A 16921-nucleotide genomic window follows, 5' to 3' on the forward strand; every position below is an offset into this window, starting at 1 on the left:
AAGTCACGTGTCGGCCTTTACTATTTTTACTTATAAATGTGAGAGAGTTCTCATTACATAATGACAAGAAGACATGCCACAAAATGCCAGTGGATTGCTGCCCTGCTCGGGTGCGTCAGAGGCTTCAGGGGGGCTTTGTATCTTCGCAGTGATGACACTTGCTGTCAATGCAGCGCTCGGCGGCCGCACTCGAGTTAACCAGGGGGTGAAGACGCAGCCTCCCCGCCGTCAGCGTGGTGCAAGGTCACAGCACACACGCTGCTCCAGGTACAGTAAGCAGTATACATGCTATGGATACACTGTGTAACAAGGAGGCAAGTAAATGTAACAATCTCAAGGTTTCAGTCATTTTATGTAACTCTGATATTCTGTTCAAAAGAACTTACTTAAGAATGCACTTAATTCTTCACTTCCCCATGCCTCCACATGTGCAGGCTAATGATCTTTTTTGCGTTGCCTTCTGCAAAATTCTGGTTTATTTTCTCATCCCTGCATGGGTCTTTCTTCTTTCAGCATATAGATAATTTTCTGCAGCATGCAGATGATTAACTTTTGCAGTAACTATGCAAAAATGTATCTGATATCACTATAGGAGCCTTCACTGCATGAAGTGGCTTGCTGGTAATTTAGCAAAATCAGTGTCTGAGATGTTCTTTTCTTCCACCATGCATGCTCTGTTAATCTTGATCATTATTAGTCAGTTTAGCTTTGGGAATCAAGTTTACACAACTTGCAGTTACTTTCTCTACCCCATACCCATCCCAAACTGTGCTGGCTTGGGTTTGAGCTCAACGTAACAGACTGTTCAATCAAGGCAAAGCAATGGACATCACCGTGGTTTGCAGAACCATGTGAAGCAACAGAAACAAGTCTTTGAGCAGTTACCCTACTTACACACTCCAGATCATAATTTCCACCTGGCCTAAAATGACTTCCACTATCGCTTGCTTTAATTAAAGGCTCCAAAAGACAAAAAAGCAAAATTTAAAGCATAGACAAGTTAATCTGTGCAGTTGCATTTACATAATTTGAACCAGTAGTTGAGTATTAATGGCTTTCTTCATCCCAAAAACACAGCCTTTTCCATAGCATCCTGCACTGCCATGTATTCCAGACGAGATGGGTAGTTAGTGCATTGGAAATGGGGATTGTTGCGAATGTATTTAAGGAATTCTGGAGCTCCTGGGCAGATTACATTGTCAGCCAGAAGAACTGTGCCCTTCCTCAGCAAGTTGCACTCCTAGAAAGAAGAGAAATTGCTTCATGGTGATGTTATGTGGTTATGGGTTTGGATGTCACATTCTTTAGACATTTCCTACGCAAGAGCCTGCATCCAAAAAAACACTGCACTCTCCTTTTGGAGGGTAGAAAAGACAAGGGAGAAGCTGAACACTCTCTATCCAATCTTCAGTGGCTGTATTTCCTACAAGGACTTTTTCTGCCAACGTAATCGGAAGAGCATTAGTGATGCTGACAAGCTGTTGGGTCATGCAGGTTTTGAAATAACAAACCAAGCACAGTGCATGTATGCAGTTAGCTGCTCATATTGTTTCTAACTATGTCCAAGTGGTTACTATGACAGGTCTGTCTTGGCTTTGATGCCTAATGGTTGAAGCTTTCCTTTTATATGGTATTAAAATGTTGTTGTAGCTATTAAGGCCACTTAAGAGATTGGCGGGTACTGGACTGCTTTGGCCAATCCTAGTCAAGTCCCAAAATCAGGAAAAAAAAAAAAAAAACACTTTTCTGAGCTGCTTTTCCTCTCTTCTTGTCCAACCCTCTGCTATTTTGTTCAACAGCAGGGCATGAAATATGGTTTGCATGCAAGGAAGATCAATCGGACTAACTTCCAGAGGGCATAATTAACTTGCAGTGTTTACTTGAAGTTCAGTGCTTATCCTCAATAAACCTACAAGCATATTTTTTCTGGTATTTTCTGTCTAATAGAAGTTGCTTATCTGAGCTCATCAGCTAATTTAGAACAGAGAAAGCCTGTACTTAATTAAGCAGGTTGTTACGTGGTGGCTACAGGCAGCAGGCAAAGCTGAAACATGGTGTGGTTTTTGTCACTACCAGTGTATTAGAGCATTCCTGTGCTGCGGAGGCTGTGTAGCTTGCTGCTCTCACCTCTGGTGACTGCACACCAGTCAGCACAGTAGAAGTTATGTTAGAGACATGGCAAATATCCTCTGGTCTGCTTCTACTGTGCAGATTAGAAGCCTGTGAGGGACAACACGCTGTATTTCCCACCAGTCATCAGGATTTCCGACGCTCTCTGTGCCAGGCTTTTTTTAGAACTGCATGAAGAGGAATGCTGTCTGGGGCGCTTGGAAAACACGCCAGGAATATGAGTTAGAGAGAGGGCTTGTGACATCTGAGAAGTGGGGATCTTCATCTTTCTGCCCTGAAATTCACAAGGTTTTTTTAAGCAAAGCAACTTCGTGCCATATCTGCATCGGACTATTCCTCTAAGATGGAACTAACCTGGCTCTTACCTGTTTGCTTTGGCTGTATTGTGGCAGTTCAGCTCTGATAAGGATGTGCTAGCTCTTCCCAGTGGAAAGAGATCAGTCATGAACACACAGCCAGTTTAAAAGCAAACATTCTTGGGTAAACATTACAAAGTAATTGGGGGAGGGGGACTTTACTAATTTGTAAATTCAGTGCTGCTTGTTCATAATCCCAAACTAATCCTCTCTTCTTTGAACAGCCTGGACAGTGATGAAATTAAAAAACAGGAGAGCTTCAATGAGAAAATAGTGTTTGTAGTCCTGAAACAGAGTAAGGACATAGAGAGTGGAGAGACTTGCTGTTTCTGAGTGTAAAGAGCAGCCTAAAGAAGTGGATTTAATGTAAAAATAATTATTGAAAAAATGGCCCCTTTCAGCCAAACAGGCAATTTTTAAAAGTTTTATCAGCTTGCAACTCCCAAACTAGGGGAATATCTGTGTGTCTAGTCTTTATAGATACAGATGTTCTGAATTTAAACACTTGCAAATATCTTCCCATCCCGAATTACTGTAGTGTACAGTTATCTCATTTTTAATGCCACCAACTATTGCCTACTGCTGTTACAGCCAACTGATTTTGTACAGATAACAGGAATGGTTAAGAAGGGTTGGGAAAAATGAGCAGAATCTTTCTTCAGTCAGGACTGGAGATAGAGTTGGACTAACAAGTGCCTGACTAGGACAGTCTGCACTCTCCCAGAGTCTGCATTACAGCCAATTCATTAGGGGGAGTTAAGGCCTCTAGAAAGATAATAACCAGCTATGCTACTAAAACCATTTCATCAAGAAGCTCTGCTGGCAGCACAGCCCAGGCAGAGGTGGAGGAGTTGATACTGAGGAAATTAAAGCAGCAAACATGCAGCTCCCGAGTCTGGCCTGCTCCCAGGTCCAGGATGTTCAGGTCAAGTGTTTTGGTTAGTGACCATGTAGAGACTCCCTTCAGGGAGAGAAATTCCCAGACACTGTGCTTCTCCTGTAGACCCATTTGGTCAGGAAAAAAAGTATTTGTGAAGTCCTGAGATATGTATTGTGGGTATTGTGGGATATATATTCTGTCCCCTCTATCCTTTCTCACAATTTTGCTATTATACCTGCCAATTTTCATTTTACAGGATGAGGCCCTTGATAAAGCATACAGGCCTCACCAAAATCCAGGCATATGCTGCTTTATTTTTAGGGCTGGAATTGTGTAAACTCACCTGGAGCAGGATGGTGTCTGGTGCGTATCTGTCTTTCCAGTGGTCAAGAAAGACAAAATCCAGAGTATCCACTTCATGTTTTTTCTTCAGCTGAGGGATAAGTTCCTCTGAAGGGCCTTCAAGGATGTTCACCTGTAATGCAAATCCATCTGATGTATTGTGGACCATTAAGAAAGAGCACATGCTTCTAGCTCTTAAGTTGTGGCCAGACATAGTTCAGTACAACCTGAGCTATTTGCTAGGGCTAGGTCACATGGACTTCTTTTAACAGATTGACTCAGTTATGTTGCAAAATATTTTTTCTCTGTGATATTTTTTAAAATGTGTGACCTTGTTTATGTTGGATAAAGTGCCTCTCTATGGCAACACAGTAGTCTACTGCTGAAAACACAATTTGTATTAGCTTGGCATTTTCATTGCATCTCAGCTGCCGCCCAAGAAGATGCAGAGAACAGGCCTGTTTAGAGCAAACCTGGAGGCACCAGTATGTAAGATAAATATGGCCAGTAGAATGAAAAGGCAGGAACAAGGCTATTATATGTGCCCCACAGGTTTGTCAGCATTAAGCACTGCTCAACTGAAAGAAGCCACTATTACTGATTTGTTAAGTAAGTACCATATACTGTGGGTAGATGAAAGAAGGGGTAAGAAAATATGACTGGTTTGTGACTTGCAAATGATCAGAAGATTAACTCAGATGGGGAAATGCAATTTGAGATGTTGCTACTGCTTCAGGTTCTCTTTTCTGCATTAGAATATCTTACAGTGGCATTCATTGCCTCTGTTTTTATAATTTAAAAGCAACTTGTTCATATCGTCTGGTCAACAGAGACACTTCTTGGGCATGAATCCTCTGACCTGCTATAGATGCCTGCCTGGGGCTGAGGTAGATTATAGACAGGAAATTCCTGGATCTCAGCTGACTGTACAGGGAGTCAAGACATTGCAGGCTGCCCAGAATACAGGTGTCTGCAATGTGACTCTCAGGAGTTGAACAGGTACAACTCCTCTGAAGCATTAACACCACTGCACATAAGGCAGCTGCTTCCTGTGACATTTTGTAACAAGTTAGACTGTGGTTCAGTTTTCTGTCATACTCAGTGTTGACACTGATTTCAACAGCTTGGTTTATGAGCAGGAAAGTAATATTCTAGTCTAGCTTTTGTGGAGGGTGACACAGTGAGTTATTCAGTTGTACTCCTGTGAGAGGCCAGAGAGCCTAAGCTAGGCAAGAAGCTGGTTAAACAAATTAGTACTGTTGGTGCAAGAATAAGGGCAAACAAAATAACCATTCTGGAAATCATAAGTTTCTGAGCATCAGCAGGGACGAGTTTGTGGGTAGTTGCATAACAATAGCAAATCTAACCAGTTTTGCAAGAGTGACTGCTAATTTTAAGAAGATGACTGTAAGCTGATGCCCCGTGACTATAACAAATGAAATATTGACCCAGGAGCTCCTCCAGACCTGTATTCTTACAGTCACTGTGAGTTGTGATAACAGCCCCCAGTGAACCGCCAGCAAAATGGCTACTGCAGTAACCACTGAACAGGAAAGAGGACAAACAAGATGATGAAGCCCAAAGGCTTTCACATGTTAGGAGACTTGGATTTAAGCAACGGGTTCTGCCCTTGTGTCTCTGAATCCTCATTCTGACTCAGACAGCAGATAATCTTGGAGCCCTGGACATTTTGGTTCCATCCATCGAGTCTTGACAAGTCCAAAACTCTACCCTGATCCCCCTGCTGAGTCTGAGCCATGCCTGGGTCCCTGACTGCTGTAATTCATTTAGCTCGCTCACAGTGTATATGCAAAAGAGCAAACTACCTTGGTTTTCTGCATGGAAACCTTACAACTGCACCAGTTTTCCCTGCTGTCAAGCCTGTCTGTTAAACTCTCTTTGCTCCCAAACATTTAGGTACTTGCTTGACAAGTAGAATAACAATTTAAACTTATCATTGCTGTTTCTTTGGATACGTTCCCATTTTCTATGCATCACCTGCTCATGCCAACCACAGACAAATGGTGTTTACCTTATCCTGTACTCCAGCAAACTCGATCATCTGTTTAGCGATAGCAGCAAATTCTGGGTTGAACTCCATAGTGAGGAGACGAGCACCAGCCTTCAAGAGCCGAGCGATCCTCACTGCCGAGTAGCCGCAGTACGTTCCCAGCTCCAGAACAACTGAAGGGTTGACCTCCTCCAACACCTTGTCTAGAATTTTACCTGAAAAAAAATGGAAAGGGGTTAACTTTTGACAAAACTGAACTGGATCACATACAGAAGGGTAAGATAGTGGTGGGAAAAAAAAAAAAAGATTTTTTTTATCTTTTAGCTAATTTTTAAAAGGTATTTGAGGACATTTTTCTCTATCTATTTTCTAAGCATATATCTGCATATTAAGTGTTTTTTTTTCTTATGGGTCACTTGTTTATGAATAATACAATGTGCTACCACCCACATTTGAACCTATATGGTCACTCTGGAATTAAAGATGCATTGACTTTCTACAGCTCATGTAAAGAAAAGTCATCTCATCAGAGAAAAACTAGAGTAAATCTTTTAGGAATATAATAGCAAGTGATCTAAGTTTAGAGCATTAACAATTCCTGCTTGGCCACTGTATGCTGTTCTGTTGCCCTAGGCACCCCAGCGTGTATGCAAAGGAACTGAATTCACAAAATGTACCCATGACATAAGAGCATTTTTATTACAGTGCTTACAGTTGTGTTTCATTAGCTATGTTAATCCTAGACTAAATGAATTCCTCTAACAATTTCCCACCAGAAAGTATAATACTGTAAGGAAAGCTTTTGTATTTAATTCCAAGGGAATATGTTAACATTTTGCCATTACAGTTTTATGAAAAGACTCCATTTTGAAACCATGGATAGACTTCCCTGTATCTAAGAAAAATAAAACAGCTTGTTTTAGGAGATGAGAGCAAGACAATTTACTGGATAAGCAGAAGTAAAGTCTGATAGCTGCTGCTGTGTATTACATGGGTGGGATCTCCCCCTTCAAAAGTGTGTTGTCTTTAACTTGTTTGAAGGTACAAAATTCATGTGGTTTAAAATACTTTACTTATGTAGCATCTTTCAGTTAAAAAATCTTGTTATGCCTCAAAGCCACCCTGTGTGGGAATTAAGGAACAATGTAGCTCTAGTTTCCCACAGTTACAGCACACAAAACACACACAATAAGATTTAGTCCCATGACTTCTGCATCTCACTAGAGACCCATTCCTCAAGACAGACATGCACAAGCACGCATTACTGTCTGCAGAATTATTTTGCTGGCCACAAAGAGGCAGTGGCTGTGTGAATTCAGTAACATGGCCTGTACTGCACTAGTTTCAAATGATATTTCAAGATATCCTAATGCAATTACCTTTTACACTGCCCACATTCATGGCCCACTCTTTCTCGGAGCAGTACTTATCTATAGTGTCCACGACACTAGAGGGGTCTCCTCTGACTGCATTCTGCAGCACAAAATTTAAAATCCTCTGTTCTTTGCTTTGATTCATGATGAAGTTGGTTATATTCTCGCGGATTATTTCATTCCAGAGAAGGGCTGCAGTGCCGTTTCTCTTGATGAGCACTGTGAAGAGGAGCAGAAGGAAGAGCACAACCAATACAATGAACAAAAGGCTTGAAGAGCTCTCCAGCATCTGGAAAGAAAGAGGAAAAAACAGCACAGGGTTAAGGTGGCACAGGAGAGAGCTATTTTTTTTTTGTAAATATTAAGCTGAATAATCCACAGTGAACCATCCTGAACAGGAACACACTGAGTTTAATTACAACACTGTATAAAATAGCTGAAAATGCTTCTCCGTGGCTCAGTGATGGGCAGTGCTCTGTGGCACTCCCTTTACAAGCTAATTCTACAGGCAGTCAACAAGTAGCTTTATTTAATGCTCTGCTCCCTTCCCCCACGCAGCTGCTCAGTCCTGCCTGCCAACATGCCGCTGCACAAGGAGGCTCTAATGAGCCCCAAACCTGTTCTAACCGTTTTTAAAAGATTTTAAAACTTAAATAATTAGACTCTGCATGTGATCTCACGCTAATCTTTGAGCAGTGGGAAACTTCTGAGCTAGCCTTGGCAAGAGAACAGAGAACTCCCCACCTTTGAATCTGGAGCTACCTTGCTGCAGCCCTCCCTGTTGGCCCCTGCCTTTCTGGCTCGCTGGATGGTTTGGGAGGACTCAAGCTGCCTCCTTCCTCGCAGAGCTTGCAGCAGAGACTCGGCTGTCATGGCTTGTCGAAGATGGCAGCCTTTTCCTGGCATAAACTACCCATGTGACACTTCTGAGAACAAAAAATATATATATACGCTGAAGTAGGAATGTTTTCTCAATGGTTATAAGAATGCAAAGCTAAATGCCTGAAACAAAGAAATGTGCAGCTTTGTGAAACTCAAGAGATGGAAGAGCACATGACTTTTCTCTGATGTGCAGGCTCTAATCATCTGATGGGATTGTGCCTGTTCTTCCCCTGAAATGCAGTGTCACCGCTGCAGGTTTCTGTGTGGGCGCAGCACAGGTACTGGATGCGTGTGTGCGTTCGTGTCTGTGAGCTCAGGGCACCCGAACAGAAAGCTCACCAGATGGGACACCTGCCACCCTGCACGGCTCGCGCAGTAAATCCTGTCAAAGCCATTTACTCTCATGGATTTCAAACAAGACAGCGTACAGGATATGGAAGGTGCTCTTATTTCCATGCAGGAGTCTCAGCATGAAAGACCTGATAAGAAATGATTCTTAAAGATTTGATCTAGCCTTTGAGAGAATGCAAAACTAAGGGCTGTGACTTGCAGGCTGGGTGGGGAGCACAGGCTGGAAGGAGCTCTTGTCAGCAGCAGCAGCAGGAGTAAATGAAAGCTTCATTTTTTCTTGAAATCCAGGCTGGTCTCAAGGATTCAGAAGCTTCTTTCATAACCATAGTACGCTGCCTTGCATAGGGCCAGTGTGGGGAGTTGTGCTGGTTTTAAACTATCATTTTTAAAGGACATGAGAATCAACTCTTGGGGAGTCTCTGTTTCCTCCTATTAAGTGTTTTTGTCTTCCAGCTTGTTAAATATGGTGAACAGCTTCCACCTGTGATTGTGTTAATGTTCCCCCTGCCTGAAATTCAGCAGAACCCCTGCTGCTACAGGAACTACAAGAAGACACTAAAAAGCTTTGCCTAAATTGCCAGAGACCAAAAGTGAAGCGCCCATTTGATTGGCCAAATATCTCCCTCAAAATCTCTTCCTGCTTCTTCTTACTTCCTTCTTAGTTTGTTTTCCCTTGAAGTTTATGAAAGATGGGGACGGTCTCTCCCAGGCCTCCAAATTCTGCATCTTCCCACAGAGCACTTGAGTTCGGAGCATGGCGGGGTTGCCATGGAGACGCGCTCGGCCTGCAGCGCCCACGACGTTTGTTTGACCCGGCCGCTCACCGCAGCTGCACAACAAGTACAACTTATCCGCAGCGTTTAAAAGACTATTTCTTCTGTCTTTGATAGTCATCGATGTTAATACTTGCCTTCCTACTATTTTCCTCACAGAAACTGATGCAAGACTCTTCCTCTCAGGGCTCACTGGTATCATTGGCACATGAAACTCAACCTTCTTGGGTTTTTCTGAGTTTTGTTTCCTAGACAGTTAGAAGCTTCCTCTGTGCTTCAGTAAGAATGTCAGGTTTGCTCCTTCCCTTCCCTGCTGACAAGTTGAATTATCCTGGGCCTTCCTAGATGGAGTTTCTGCTCTTTTCAGTCTCTCCACATGAAGTTGCTTCAAATCCACTGTTATTTAGGAGTTTGGCTTGGACTATGAAAAACATCATGGGTTTAACAGAAAAAAATATCTTTCTACTTGATGTCATTTGGCTCTCCTGGCTTATTTTTGACAGAATAGAGAGCTGAAAGTTATTTTGAACAGCAAATGGATGGACACCAGAAACCACTAACTGCTGCCAACGGATGTCCAACCTTCCAGACTTCAACAAGGGGATCTGCATGAGCCAGGGGGATCAGTGCCTTGAAAGTTGGACACTTTCAGAGCTATGAACTTTCCTGGTGATCTGAATCATTCCACAGTGTCTCCAGTTTTAACTCCCAGGTTACAGCAGATGTTTCTGAATCCGCTAAGTACAACCGATGTAGATTATTGCTTTGCCACTGTGTGAGGCTGTCCTTAAAGAGCTGCAAACAGCAAGAACTTTCCCCCTTTATTGCTCAGTACAGATGTAAGACAACTTGGTGGGATTTACAAAACAAGGAGCGACAGCAGTTGTAGATTAATCTTTAGAGCTACTTTTCATTGAACTCTATTAGCTCAGCCCAAGTCTCTATTCTGCACGAAAGCTAATGCTTTTTTTTTTCTGATAGGAATCAGACTTTCGAAGAGCTGCCTCCACAGGTCTTCGGAGCTGAAATTTGGTCACTGGTAGCAAGAACCTACATGATTCATGTTGCCTTTTGCAAAGCCCTAGTTAGCTTCCTTGTTTTTGCTATGCTGAAATTTTGTTTCAATTATTAGGGATTTTATTGCTGTACAACACCCCAGCACGTTGATAAACTCACAATACAGGTTGTTCTTAACAATCCTCCTCTGAGAGGCAATCATCTTAAAAGGTGAGTTTCCAGAGAAGGTAGGTTTTAAAACGAACAGAACAGAACGGTCTTATTTTGCCACCTTCTTTTCTTTCAAAAAAAAAAAAAAAAAGAGTCTCTTTTTCCAAGTTTAATCTCAAAACAATTTATGTCGTCTTGGATATGAAAATAAATGTAGTGATAGCACTAGACTGTAAAAGCAGTTTGTCAAGAGCAAGATGCATTGGTAGTGTTCATGTATCCAGAGGGAATAAACCTGTACCAAAATAGGTAATACTTTTCATATTCTTACCTGGCAACTATTTGATGTGAAAATGAAGTACATAATTCAACCAATTTAAAACTACCACTACATAAGAGACAGGCATGTTATGACAGCTTTAGAAAAATGCAACTGTAATTTTAGCTTTAATGTGGATCCATGGGATTCATTAAATATACAGTAAAACTGAACTTGTACACAGACAACTTTCACACAGCCCCTTTACTATAAGGCAGCCATTCCTATTATTTAATACTTGTTTTGAGGTTCCAACTACATGTTAGCACTGCAACCTCTTCCATGTGTTCAACGCCTTGATAAAGTGATCCTTCTCTTTGAAAGATAAAATCTGAAGTGGAAAAGAGGAAAATGTAAAATGGAGCAAGGTAATAAAGAGAAAGCTGGAAGGATAATATCATAGAAAGGGATGAATAACACACATCACTAAATCTGCCTTCAAGAAGACAGAATTTAGAATAAAATACATTAAATTTTCATGCCCAAACTTGTCAAACTACCATCAAGTCTTTCTAAAGCACTGGGTTCTTTTTCTGTCCATCTAGTCTTACTCATTTTTTCGGATTTCATAAAACCAAATCATAACTTGTTACTGCAATTCAGCGTTTTTCCCCTGATGCTAATCTTAATAAAACAATTAGCATTTAAATGGGAGTATTTCTGTTCCAATTTTCAAAGATAAAAAACGCACTTTCAAAGAAAGAAGCAAACACAAATTGTGGGAATCTGCTGCCCCAGCTCATTTACTGGTGAACACAGAACACGAAGGTTATTTCAGTGGCTTTAAAAGAAGTCTTAGGAGGCTGGTTCAGACTTAGGCATCTGTCATTACATCAAGAATTATAAAGTTAGAGAATTCCTGCCCCAAACTGTTACAGGACCTACAATTTTTTTCTAAAGATACATTAAAAATGCCCTTGTGATTCAGCACAAAAAATATACATTCTTTTTCTTTATTCTTGTAAAGATAATTCCTGCCATTTTACCAAAGGTTACAATAAGGCCTTTTAGTAATGCTATTTATCAGGAATTCTGCTGAATTCTTCCAAGCACTGTTTAAAAAAAAAAGGGTCTTGGAACTCCCTAAAATTAAAAAGTAGCCCAATTGGTAGTATAATTTTTAAGGTAACTCCAGATGAAATTCAAGCTGAGATTTTTTTTCAGCATTTCATAAAAATTGTATAGAGTCTTCCTATCAGTGTTAGGGGAAGATGTATGGGGAGTTAATCTAAACAGGTGATTGCTACTGTTTCTCTATTGCTTTCAAAAACAATATCTGTCTAGTAAAACTATTATTTTCTGATAAGAAAAATAAGCTGTTAATAGTAAACAGGTTAAATATTTTGATGTTTAATAAGGATAGATGTCTTAGTGAATCCGGCACTTAAGAGATTAAACAAGTAATAAATATGATTATTTAACTATTCCGAAGCTTGATATTATGAATAATTAACAAGACCTCATGTCCTACAGATATGAGAGTTGACAGTTATTAAAGTACTAGGGAGGTTGAAGACTATGGGATTTTTTTTTTTCTAATCAAAAAGAATCCGAGTAAGTCTACTTACAGAGTCTCCCATTACGATTTTAGCTCGGGTAAATTAAGACTGCTTTACTTAGTACTGAAAATGAACTCCTAGACATAATCACGGAAAAAATCTCTCTACGAAGACAGTGTGTATGTTAGACATTCCTCATTAGCTGTTTCCCAGGACTAGAATGAAAGTGAACTTTGTCATGTTGAGTCAGGGGATTTAGGTTTTAGTCTCATTTCAGCAATAGTTTGCCCTTGGGTGAGCTGTCTACTCTACATCTCTGTTGCTACAAGAGTAAGTTTGTCTTGAAATTAATAAATTAATACTGAAATTTTCAAGGTGTTGTGAAATTGTTGTTGGAAAAGTCCCTGATATGGTTATATGGATGGCACCGGAGGATGGACAAAGTTATTTTATTAGTATTAACTAGAGATCCATTTTAGGATACCAACACAGTAAATGCCAATGTGACATGAATATTCTTGACTTCATGAACAGCAGGAAAAAAAAATACTCGAAGCAAACAATGCTTCAAATGCTTTCCTTAAGTTATTTCTGCTTGCTGATAAATCAGGCCTCGGAGGAAAGACGATGTTACGACTAATTTTGCTATAATTTTTCATGCGTTTAATCTAACTGCCAAGTGCTGGTTGGTTGTTCAAGAGTTTATTATGAGTCTCCGAGCATTCAGACAGCACTACAGCACTCTGCTGCTGAAGGGTTTCGAATCTAATTTAGACTTCATTAGCTCACATAACCTGGTGAATGGGGAGTGCTTGGTAAATTTATACCATTAAACTTTTTTTGTTCACAGAAGTATCTCTCTGTCAGCCTGATGGTATTGATGGTAATAGAACTGGACTGCTGCTGTAGAGTGCCCGGGGACAACGGGCCTGAACTTGTTGCAGAGACACTGCTAAGTGTCCAGAGAGAAGAATGTAATAATGGAAACAATTTTCTAGAGATTTTCTACAAAAGCCACAAAAATAACAGATTAACCCCATCACCACCACCCATACACATTTGCTCCCACAAGAGGGATTTAAAAGAAAGATTTAAAAGTGTTAAAGTGGGTAAGTTTGAACTTTTTAATCAGTTAGGCTGAAATTATGTCTTTTAAGTATCTGACAACCTGAAGAACACAGGGGAAGCGCTGCGAAAACAACACAGAAGTGTCAGCACTTTTTTATGCTTATTTTAGAAGTCTGTTCCTCTGCACTAGGCCAGAGGAGATCTGTGTTGTGCCATAATTGGGGCCTGGAGTTTCTGACTCCTTGTCCAATGTTCTCTTGACTGAGGCAATTTCTATTTTCTGGCAATTTGATTTTCTTGATCTTTTCCCAGAGCAAAAATGCCAGAATATTTTGGTCCGAAAGTCTAGACTAACTTTCAAATATACTGTATCCTGGTGTTGTAGCAACACAATTCAACAACTTCATATTTTAGGACTTTTAAAAGTCAAAAAAATCTTTTTACCTTTTATTCTTTCATAATGGTTTATTTATTTTCAAATGAGTGCAAGACAGTGAAGAATAATCAGTATATTGCCAAATATTAATATATTGTAGTTCAATAGAAACTTAGTCTGGTCTTTTGAGATTCAGATTTTCCACTGACACCATGAAAACAAGCAGAACAGACTTTATATAATCTTCTACTAAGTATTTCTTGCATTAAATTTCAATTTCTTTCTTCCTAGGGTTCTCAAAGAAGCACAATTTAGCTTCATTTCCATGACTACAAAAATGTCAGACCTCCACAAATGCAAAGTTCTGCTGATTTAATTTCTTTCTTTTTTCCCAAGTCCTTTTGTCTTTTCACTTCCTTCTTCTCAGTTTGGAAGGGAACAAATACAAGTTTCTTTTTAATGGATTAAAAGTACAGAAAGGTGCCTATTATCTTCTAGGGAATCCTATCAACTAAGCTTCATAAGGGTGTTTAACTCCATTCCCCCTGGACAGATTTCAATTAGGATAATTATATTCCACCCACTTAAATCTCCCTTTGCAGTAGCTATTGTCTAAATGGCATTCAGTGCTGTTACCCAAAGCAAAAAGTTTACATGGTGGTTGTACACTCTGTAAAACAGACCAGGGTTCAGAAGAAACTGGCCTCACAGAGAGGCCTCCTCTCCTTGCAACAGGCAGGTCCATGAGGGTCTGCAGAGCCCACATCCAGCCTGGCCTATCAAACATGCTGCAGGATTAATGCCACAGTTTGGCAAGAAAGCTTCATTCAAGAAAAAGAAATGCACTTTGCTGTCCTCTGAGTAACGACACGTTTTTCAGGAATAAGTCTTGTTCAGAGGACCCTAGAAAACATTTGTTTCTAGCAGTCTGTATTCCCCCTGCAGAACTCTAGATGTGTTTGTACTATTTTTACTACTGTTTTGAGCTCGGGGTTGGTATGACTGAGCTGAGCCGTACAGATCCCACCTGGGAGCCGGTGAACTGCTGAGTGCGCCGAGTGCCAAGCCCTAGCAGCACGCCAGGAAAACAACCTCTCGGTTGAGATTTTCATGCTTTCCAGGAGGGGAGATAGGCTCCGTTTGAATGGCTCTCCCCCTCACTTCCCCTGCAGTGGAAGGTAACAAGAAGGTACTGAAAGATGTTGTATCACCTTAAACCCTTCCAAAATGCATAGCTGTCCTCAGCGTAATCACCTGTGACAGATCTGTTTCGTGCTCTCTCTTTATATCACAACAGCCAAGGATTGGATGCCAGTGTCCCAAATCCCCGCTGTGCCATCCTGCCCCGCTGCCAAGGCTACCAGCTAATCTAGAATAAATCTGTCTTCCTCCTGGAACAGCCTTCTGCAAGGCACAAGCTGCTCCCGGGGCCCGGAGGCTGCACAACTGAACACTCATAGTGAGGACACCCACTGAAGATCTGCAAGAGCTGCGAGTAAATCCTGATGAAATAAAGCTTTATTTCTGTGAAGAGGACCAGCTCTAACAGTGCTGCAGGTAACCAAAGCACTTGCCTGGAATGAGGTGTTGGGGCTGAGACAGAGCAGGGCCTCAGAGCTCACTCAAAATCGGAGCAAAATGGCTGGAGTGGGCACAGGGTGTCTCTATTTTAGCTTGAAGCTGCTTCCTGAGAAATCCCTCCTGAACAGAGTTTCATCAAAACGGGTATGGCCTCACACATTAATATCTAGTTTCAAAGACTGCTGCCAAAATTATGTTTTTGCAGAAAATTCCTGGTCAGGTCTAATTTCAGTGAGCCTAAAGGAATGCTGAAAGACAACAGTGCAGGATGGCAGAGATAAACCTGATCCCAGCTTCAGGCTGCTGAAGAAAATAGTGCTAAACTTGACTGACACAAGTAAATTGTTTGCAGTGTAAACACGGTTAAGCCCTTTTTCCTTCTGATGTAAAGAAAACTGTAAATCAGGTCATTTTTCTGTTATACTTAAATATTGTGAGTTTGTGTAAATGCATGGTGCTCTAAATCTGAGGGCTTTGTTAGAGGAGTTTGTGACTGGCTAAGCACAGAAAAAGTAAGTTTAAGTGCAGAGATGATTAATGGAGCTCACTGATCTGAGCTATAGTTGATAGTACCGGTAAATAAGAGTTTGTTTTTAAAAGACAGAAGGTAAAGGATGTCCATAAAGGACATCAGGGAGATACAGTGGAAACAGCAACAGAGTTAGCAACAAAAGTGCTAGGTTTTGTTGTACTTCTTCAGAGACATTTTGCTCTAACAGAATTCCCTAGTCAGAAGGAAAATCCACATAAATGCAGCTGAGGCAACACATTTATAAAAGCAGTTATTCATACTCAAATGTAACTGAAGCTTCAACTTAAATTCGACTATTTTTTCGAGCACAAACGAGCACCGAATTCCAGCATACTTAGAGCCATAAATTACATTTTCAACGTAGTCACAGTTATCTCATCTCGCTTTTTTTCAGTTGTCAAGGTTTACAACAGAAGACAAATACACTACACACAAATATGTCCTACTCTTTCTCTGTGAAAGCTGTCGCTGCCCACAGCCTGGCTTCCTGACAACGAGTGCCAGTGAGAAACGTGGCAAACGCTGCTTCTTCATAGTCAGGGCTGCCTAAAATATTGAAGATAACAAAACATGTCAGATCTGAGAAACAGGAAAATAGAAAGATGTACCTTCTCAGTACAGCAGAAGCTGTTCCCTCCGATCTCTTCCTGAGCTGCTCTGATGAGGATTTTACAGAATAAGAGTCCAAGAGCCTGCAGTATTCAGTCACATTTGATCACATCACAGGAATAGCTTATCAGTTCTGTTACACAGACTCTAAAAGAAGCACAGTCCTTCTCCCCAACTCCTTCTTCACAGATTCCTGCACTCCTTAAAGGTGCTCAGTGCTCTGATGACCTTGAAGAAAGCTATTCATCTGTCTTCTAATGACACTGTTCTTGTTACTTAGTTACAGCACAGTGAATGCTGACAAAGTCAGGTATGAGCCAAATCTGTGCTCGCTGTAAATGCACTGTGTTCAGTCGAGCAACTGCAGGAATGAATTTGGAATGATTTAGTTCTCTTTTCAGCTCAGATGTGGCATGCTACTGCCAGTGCAGAAGTCGCAGGAACAAGTCGTAGGCATGTGGATTAAATATAGACTGGGGCTGGAGGGAGGGGAAGGGAGGTATGTTTAGCACATTGCTTAACAGCAACTAGAGAAGGAGGCGCAATCACTACATTATGAAGAATATATTTTAATTTCTATAGCTTCTAGTCAGAAAAATGTTGTACACCAAGACAGCTTAGAGATAAAAGAAGAGGTTTATTCTAATAGAGTCTTTTTCTTGCCTGGACTGT

General features: G+C 40.9%; 1 protein-coding gene across 1 annotated transcript; it reads right to left on the bottom strand.

Annotated features, from left to right (window-relative positions):
* Positions 1–932: 932 nt before the first annotated feature.
* Positions 933–16692, bottom strand: COMT (catechol-O-methyltransferase). Its single transcript, XM_010221827.2, has 5 exons — positions 16249–16692; positions 7099–7381; positions 5741–5934; positions 3710–3841; positions 933–1240 (listed from the first exon to the last, which is right to left on the bottom strand). Exons 2-5 carry the CDS (start codon positions 7379–7381, stop codon positions 1061–1063), a joined length of 789 nt encoding a protein of 262 aa, XP_010220129.1. The 5' UTR covers positions 16249–16692; the 3' UTR covers positions 933–1060.
* Positions 16693–16921: the final 229 nt, after the last annotated feature.

This window comes from Tinamus guttatus, unplaced genomic scaffold (assembly GCF_059628265.1).
Source record: "Tinamus guttatus ecotype Peru unplaced genomic scaffold, ASM5962826v1 Tinamus_guttatus_pri_ptg000459l, whole genome shotgun sequence".
In the NCBI taxonomy this organism is placed as follows: Eukaryota; Metazoa; Chordata; class Aves; order Tinamiformes; family Tinamidae; genus Tinamus; species Tinamus guttatus.

Excerpts from the sequence above, each read along its gene's own strand:
- COMT (XM_010221827.2), bottom strand. The coding sequence starts at position 7,381 with ATGCTGGAGAGCTCTTCAAGCCTTTTGTTCATTGTATTGGTTGTGCTC. Across the intron at positions 3,842-5,740 it reads TTGCTGGAGTACAGGATAAG|GTGAACATCCTTGAAGGCCC; the intron begins GTAAACACCATT and ends TTTGCATTACAG. Across the intron at positions 1,241-3,709 it reads CAGACACCATCCTGCTCCAG|GAGTGCAACTTGCTGAGGAA; the intron begins GTGAGTTTACAC and ends TCTTCTTTCTAG.